We start from the raw sequence: 8,083 nt of genomic DNA on the forward strand, positions 1-8,083 counted from the left end.
GGAGAATAAGAGCACCTCATCCCAGCTGCCCACTGCAGGATAGGAAACACTGTCACCACCGATAAATCCACAATAATTGAGAATTTCAATAACCATTTTCCACCTGGCTACCCCTACCCTGGTCAACAGCCATGCACCCCCCACAGCAACTTGCCCAAGCCTCCCCCATTTCTCCTTTACCCAAATCCAGATAGCTGATGTTCTGAAAGAGCTGCAAAATCTGGACCCCTACAAATCAGCTGGGCTAGACAATCTGGACCCTCTCTTTCTAACATTATCCGCCGCAATTGTAGCAACCCCTATTACTAGCCTGTTCAACCTCTCTTTCGTATTGTCTAAGATCCCTAAAGTTTGGAAAGCTGGTGCGGTCATCCCCTCTTCAAAGGGGGTGACTCACAGACCAAAACTGTTACAGACCTATATCTATTCTACCTTGCCTTTCTAAAGTCTCCGAAAGCCAAGTGAACAAACAGATCACCGACAGATCACCGACCATTTAGAACCTTCTCCACTATGCAATCTGGTTTCTGATCTGGTCATGGGTGCACCTCAGCCATGCTCAAGGTCCTAAATGATATCATAGCTGCCATCAATAAAAGACAATACTGTGCAGCCGTATTCATTGACCTGGCCAAGGCTTCGACTGTCAATCACCACATTCTTATCGGCAGACTCAACAGCCTTGGTTTCTCAAATGACTGCCTCGCCTGGTTCACCAACTACTTCTCTGATAGAGTTCAGTGTGTCAAATCAGAGGGCCTGTTGTCCGGACCTCTGGCAGTCTCTATGGGGGTGCCACAGGGTTCAATTCTCAGGCCGACTCTCTTCTCTGTATACATCAATCATGTCGCTCTTGCTGCTGGCGACTCTCTGATCCACCTCTACGCAGACGACACCATTCTGTATACCTCTGGCCCTTCTTTGGACACTGTGTTAACAAACCTCCAGACAAGCTTCAATGCCATACAACACTCCTTCCGTTGCCTCCAACTGCTCTTAAATGCACGCAAAGCTTAATGCATGCTCTTCAACCGATTGCTGCCCGCACCCGCCCACCCGTCTAGCATCACTACTCTGGACGGTTCTGACTTAGAATATGTGGACAACTACAAATACCTAAACTCTCCTTCCAGACTCACATTAAGAATCTCCAATCCAAAATTAAATCTAGAATCGGTTTCCTATTTCGCAACAAATCATCCTTCACTCATGCTGCCAAACATACCCTTGTAAAACTGACTATCCTACCAATCCTTGCCTTTTGCTAATGTAGTGTATGTACATGTAGGTGGTGGTGTGACTATGCATTGATAATAAACAGACTAGCAGCAGTGTATGTGAAGAGGGTGAAGGAATGTGAATGTGTGTGTGTGTGTGTGTGTGTGTGTGTGTGTGTGTGTGTGTGTGTGTGTGTGTGTGTGTGTGTGTGTGTGTGTGTGTGTGTGTGTGGAGAATTTAAAAATAAAAATTGTGAAACATTAAAAAATATAATTTTTGATAAAACTATACTAAATTGCAATGAAGGTTTACAGTAGTCTCAACAGCACAGCACTCTGTAGGGTAGCAACATGGTGTAGCTGGAGGACAGCTAGTTTCCATCCTCCTCTGGGTACATTGACTTCAACACAAAACCTAGGAGGCCCCCCATTCCATAGACTTACACAGTAATTATGACGACTTCCAGAGGACCTCCTCCAACCTATCAGAGCTCTTGCCACAGGACATGTTGTTCACCCAATCCAAGGATCAGACAATGAATATTGTATTGAAAGCATACAGTACAGCTAGCTAGCACTGCAGTGCTTAAAATGTGGTGAATAATTGACTCAAAAAGAGAGAAAAACAATAGTTGAACAGTTTTGACCAAATTCATTTCTTCAAAAATTAAGGAGAAACAAGAGAGAGTGAGCTAGCTATATTTCATATTTTTTCACTTTCACTTTCACTTACTTAGCTAGCGAATGCAGTTTGCTAGTTTAGCATACTCAAACACCCGGCTCAAACAGAGAGGGATGCTATGTTACCTAGCTGGCTATGGCTATCCAACACTGGAACTCTTCCAAGTCAAGGTAAGCTTGTGGTTTTATTAATTTATTGCCACCGGGGCCCACCGGTGTAACTGCTCAACTGCTTGCTGACTATACCCTGTACTGCATGATTGTAGCGGATTTACTAACGTGTTAGTTCTAGTAGCTATGTTGACTTGACGTTAGCTATTATGGTGGAAACAATGTAGACTGTGTGTAGTGGTTAGTGTGATGATATGAAGGTTTGGCTTGGAAAGCTGTTTGTATGTAGCCGCTATGAAAGTGAACTGTGTTTGCGTGTGATCAGGGATGTATTCATTCTGCAAATTCCAAGCGGTCTGTCATGTGCCTTTTACTGAGGAGTGGCTTCCGTCTGGCCACTCTACCATAAAGGCCTGATTGGTGGAGTGCTGCAGAGATGGTTGTCCTTCTGGAAGGTTCTCCCATCTCCACAGAGGAACTCTGGAGCTTGGTCAAAGTAACCATCGGGGTTTTGGTCACCTCCCTGACCAAGGCCATTCTCCCCCGATTGCTCAGTTTGGCCAGGCAGCCAGCTCTAGGAAGAGTATTGGTGGTTCCATTTAAGAATGGTGGAGGCCACTGTGTTCTTGGGGACTTTCAATGCTGCAGCCATTTTTTGGTAGCCTTCCCCAGATCTGTGCCATGACACAATACTGTCTCGGAGCTCTACGGACAATTCCTTCGACCTCATGGCTACTCTGACATGCACTGTCAACAGTGGGACATAATATAGACAGGTTTGGGCCTTTCCAAATCATGTCCAAATCAATTGAATGTCCCACAGGTGGACTCCAATCAAGATGTAGAAACATCTCAAGGATGATCTCGCTCTCGTTGGCTGGGCCCTTGCTTCATACTCGTCGCCAAACCCACTGGCTACAGGTTATCTACAAGTCTCTGCTAGGTAAAGACCTGCCCTATCTCAGCTCGCTGGTCACCATAGCAGCACCCATTCGTAGCACACGCTCCAGCAGGTATATCTCACTGGTCACCCCCAAAGCCAATTCCTCCTTTGGTCGCCTTTCCTTCCAGTTCTCTGCTGCCACTGACTGGAATGAACTGCAAAAAGCTGGAGATTCCCATCTCCCTCACTGGCTTTAAGAACCAGCTGTGAGAGCAGCTCACAGATCACTGCACCTGTTCATAGCCCATCTGTATACAGCCCATCTATCTACCTCATTCCCATACTGTATGTATTTATTTAGCTCCTTTTGCACCATAGTATCTCTACTTGCACATCCATCTTTTGCACATCGACCATTCCAGTGTTTAATTGCCATATTGTAATTACTTTGCCACCATGGCTTATTTATTGACTTAACTCCCTTAGTTGACCTTATTTGCACTCACTGTATATAGACTTTGTTTTCTTATCTATATTATTGACTGCATGTTCATTCCATGTGTAACTCTGTTGTTGTATGTGTCGAACTGCTATGCTTAATCTTGGCCAGGTCGCAGTTGCAAATGAGAGCTTGTTCTCAACTAGCTTACCTGGTTAAATAAAAGGTGAAATAAAAAATAAAAACAGGATAAATGGAAACAGGATACACCTGAGCTCAATTTTGAGTATCGTAGCAAAGGATCTGAATACTTAAGTAAATAAAGTATTTCAGATTTGTTTTAAATAAATTTGCTAACATTTCTTAAAACCAGTTTTTTCTTTGTCATTATGGGGTATTGTGTGTAGATAGATCAGGGGAAAATATTTTAATAACAAAATGTGGAAAAAGTGAAGGGGTCTGAATACATTCCGATTGCACTATACAGTGGGGAGAACAAGTATTTGATAACCTGCAAAATCGGCAGTGTTTCCTACTTACAAAGCATGTAGAGGTCTGTCATTTTTATCATAGGTACACTTCAACTGTGAGAGACGGAATCTAAAACAAAAATCCAGAAAATCACATTGTATGATTTTTAAGTAATTCATTTGCATTTTATTGATTAACTGTTCAGCAGTTTTATGGCTTGGTGGTAGAATCTGCATTTTTGGTCCCAGACTTGGCGCTCTGGTACCGCCTGCCGTGTGGTAGCAGAGAGTACAGTCTATGTGCTTCTACATCTGCATTGCTTGCTGTTTGGGGTTTTAGGCTGGGTTTCTGTACAGCCCTTTGTGACATCAGCTGATGATAAATTTGATTGAATGATTGATGACTTGGGTGGCTTGAGTCTTTGACAATATTTGTGGTCTTCCTCTGACACCGCCTGGCATAGGAAGCTTGGCCCCAGTGATGTACTGGTCTGTACGCACTACCTTCTGTAGTGCCTTGCGGTCGGAATGCCTGAATAGTTGCTATACCAAGCGGTGATGCAACCAGTCAGGATGCTCTCGATGGTGCAGCTATAGAACTTTTTGAGGATCTGAGGTCCCATGTCAAATCTTTTCAGACACCTGAGGGGGTGTTGTCGTGCCCTTATCACGACTGTCTTGGTGTGTTTGGACCATGATAGGTCCTTAGTGATGTGAACACCAAGTCACTCGAAACTCTCGACATGCTCCACTACAGCCCTGTCGATGTGTTTGGGGGCGTGCTTGGCCCTTCTTTTCCTGTAGCCCACGATTAGCTCCTTTGTCTTATAAGGTACTGCATCAAGGTCAAAGATTGAACATATTTTACCTGATTTTAAGATACCACTGTAGGTTGAAAATAGTCAAGACAGACAACATTTCAAGATATAATAAGAAGTTTACCTAAGGGGCAAGCTGGTGATTTGAAGTTTTAATATTGAGAAAATCTGTGTAGTTCCATGGTAGCAGCTGCCAGCACAGTCAAACGTCTGCAAAATCTGCATTTGTTTTGGTTGCTTTCAGACCCGATTAAATTATAAACCTGTTATCAAAATAATATATACATGCTTGGAATTCCCTGCCTCTATTTGACTAAACCAACAGTTCATCACAAGAAATACATTTTCGGGAAATAAATGAATATATTACAATAAGATGTATTGGATGAACTATGGTGATTGGTCCCATCTACAAGACATGCTTTCAGTTGTAATGAGCACATGGATGACTACCAAAATAATAGAATCTGTGAAGCTGCACTATTTCAAGTAATAAAGGTCTGTGAAAATAGTTATGGTTCCTCTGATACCACTTTATTACAGTGTAGTTACTAATTTGTTCTGATGTAATTAACACATTTGATGTCAAATACTTCAATGTTCCTCATCTAAGGAATATTCTGCCGTGATATATAGCAAGAGCGATTGCATTAGACATAAATAAATAAGCCACTATAAAAGGAGAGCAAAATCACCTACTATAATTTGTTAATTAAGACAGTTTTTCATATAATTGTTCTATTTAAAAAGTTGAGAGTTTTATTCAAGTAAAACATGTTTTAAAACCAAGCCAAAACAACATTATATAAATTATTCGTATTGAACTTACATTTGAGCTTCGTGAATCTTACATGAGTGTTTTCCTGTCATATTTATTTAACACAAATTGTGTTTTCCTAATGCATGATTTAGCATTAGGAACACATCAGCTTCTACTGCCACAATTACTTTTAAGTAAATAAAAAAAAAATGGTATTTCAGTTTTTTATTTGTAATAAATTTGTCTGCGAGTGCAGTCATACTTACTCATACATCAGTGGGATGGCGTGTGTAAATGTCGTGTGCTTATACAGGTACAGTACATGCAGAAACGTAAACTACAGTTAAAACAGACATATTCAAGCAGGTTCCTCAGGAACTCTCTGATTGAGACATTATGGATTATGAAGATCGCGAAAATGTGAATATGGCTGTAAGGATAATGAAGGCTTACTCTTTAAGGAAATACAGTGAGGCATAGTCAAAGTAATATTGACAACATGGACTATCCATGTGAATATTGTTTTCAAATTTTTTCAGCACCATTCCAAATAATCAGGGTGCCAAGAATCACAATGTCAAATAGCAAATAATTATTCAATGGCAGTAATGTTAATAATCACAGTTGATCTGAAGCTACAATAGGTCGCAAAATGGTTATCTGACCATCTCAGGCGATTATTCCTAAAAACCTATGATCACACAATAATAACAATATTCCTCTAGAGAAATCCGTTGAGTAAACAAGTTGACTGCCACAACCTTTCCTAACAAATGGAAATGTGTCGTTCTGAATTTTCCACGTGCAAGAATGACTCTAAAAGTATGTTAACCTTAATGATTCGGTCAGGAATGTGTATTAATCTCACCATAAAATGAATTGATTAATATGCCTATCATAGAAGAAGAACATATCATGACCGTGAGGGGAACTGATACTGAAACTTCGAATGAAGTATATTCCTGTGTATCTAGACCAAACCAAAGAGATTTAAAAAAATAAACATTACTGAAATTGACTCCTCAGTGCCGCAATATATCTAAGGAAATTGTAAATAAATTACTATAGTCTACTTACCTATCAAAACGCTGACAGCGATATTAATAAATGTGTGTCTTCTTATACAATCCATGGCTCCTTTTGGAAGGATCCTGGAAAGAGTTGCCACTTTTATTTATTAATGTTAACAAATTATAAACAACCAAAAACACGTTTTAGATCACCAGGTCCCAAGGACGTGCAGCCTTTTTGCGAGCGTAGTTTTTACTTCACCTTGCTGTAATAGTGGCGATGCTGATGCTGCAGCGTTTCGGTCTGAATTGGTGAACCAACTCAAACTCACTCCCGAATGAATGCCTTCTCCTTGGGTTACCACTGCCTACTTAGAAACGTGGTCCTAAAGCCTGCCTGCGGTACATGCTGTATATTACTGCTTTGCAGAGAGCTTTGTGCATGGCGGTTGGTATGGTCATGTTTGACTGTTGGCACAGCCTGGTCTCATACAATAGACGTAACATAGTAAATGTAAATCCAGGATACTTCAATTAGTATGATACGGTATGTAAAGTTTGGTAACCCTAAGGTTGCAAGTTTGAATCTCATCTTTAGCATTATTGTAATTAGCAACTTTGAACTACTTGCTACTTGTTAGCCATTTTGCAACTACTTAGCATGTTAGCTAACCCTTCCCCTAACCTTAATCCTTTTAGCTCACCCTAGCCCTAACATTAACCATTTAACCTAACTTCTAAACTTAACCCTAAAACAGAAGACCTAGCCTAGCTAACATTAACAACTTAACATATAGTATTTTTTGCAAATTCTTAATATATAGTAAGAATTGTCATTTGTAACATATCATGTGAAATTATTGATGGACTTCCACAAACATATCATACTAAATGGAACTTCAAGATTTACACACAATAATAATACGAAATGCTCTGAGGCCAGGTTGATTTGCACGAAAAGCAAGAGAAAGCTAGAGAAAAACAATGCCTGTTTCACAGAATCTATATGATTTTTCCACAGTAGAGCTTTCTTGCTGTACTTGCGTGATTGAATTCCAGTTGTAGTATCAAGAGGAACCAGTGATGAGCCTAGAGTAGTAGCATTTGGGGTACTTCATTGAGCAGTTTTCAATCATGAGAGGCACTGTAACTATTAATTTTTTACCAAAGGTGGGTACTAGTTATGAAATGAAAGGTTACAAGCACAGGAACTCACTGTTTCCCTTCTTGGACTGAAAGACATCCAAATTTAAATAAGAAAATAAATAGGAAGTAATCTGTTAGGTCTCACAAAACCACATTTCTGAACACCTGAAAAAGTCTCTATTGCAAAGTGCAAAAGTCCATTCCTCTACATGAACCTATTATGCCATTGGATTCTTCTTCTTTACTGCATCATATTTCATTCCTTTTCATTCACCAGTGCTCCTCTTCTTGTAACATAGAACTTGACACATGGACGCTCAACATAGTCTGATGTGTTTTTAATACAGGATATGGTTACGCCTGTCACCTCGTAATAACCTGCTAATAGAGGTTTCCTGCCTTTGATGTGTTTACAAAGATCAGTGAAGATCAAAGGCCACAGCTATCTAAGCTTAACGCTAATAAGGGGTGTCTGAGTGTAACGACGAGGTAAAGACGATGCATGCTTAATTTGTATTTTTTCAAATGATGTTGGTGCATTACTATTT

The 8,083-nt window shown here is 40.4% G+C and overlaps 1 protein-coding gene across 3 annotated transcripts in view; it reads right to left on the reverse strand.

Annotated features, from left to right (window-relative positions):
• Positions 1–6,843, reverse strand: part of ltk (leukocyte receptor tyrosine kinase) — a 74,589-nt gene extending 67,746 nt beyond the window's left edge. For 2 of the 3 annotated variants that reach the window (XM_052496949.1, XM_052496948.1), the window contains exon 1: positions 6,457–6,843. In XM_052496949.1, the coding sequence (XP_052352909.1) occupies positions 6,457–6,511 (55 nt within the window). In that variant the 5' untranslated portion in view covers positions 6,512–6,843. The remainder of the gene's footprint in view (positions 1–6,456) is intronic. The other variant, XM_035752592.2, reaches the window with a different exon arrangement.
• Positions 6,844–8,083: the final 1,240 nt, after the last annotated feature.

This window comes from Oncorhynchus keta, chromosome 35 (assembly GCF_023373465.1).
Source record: "Oncorhynchus keta strain PuntledgeMale-10-30-2019 chromosome 35, Oket_V2, whole genome shotgun sequence".
Lineage (NCBI taxonomy): Eukaryota > Metazoa > Chordata > Actinopteri > Salmoniformes > Salmonidae > Oncorhynchus > Oncorhynchus keta.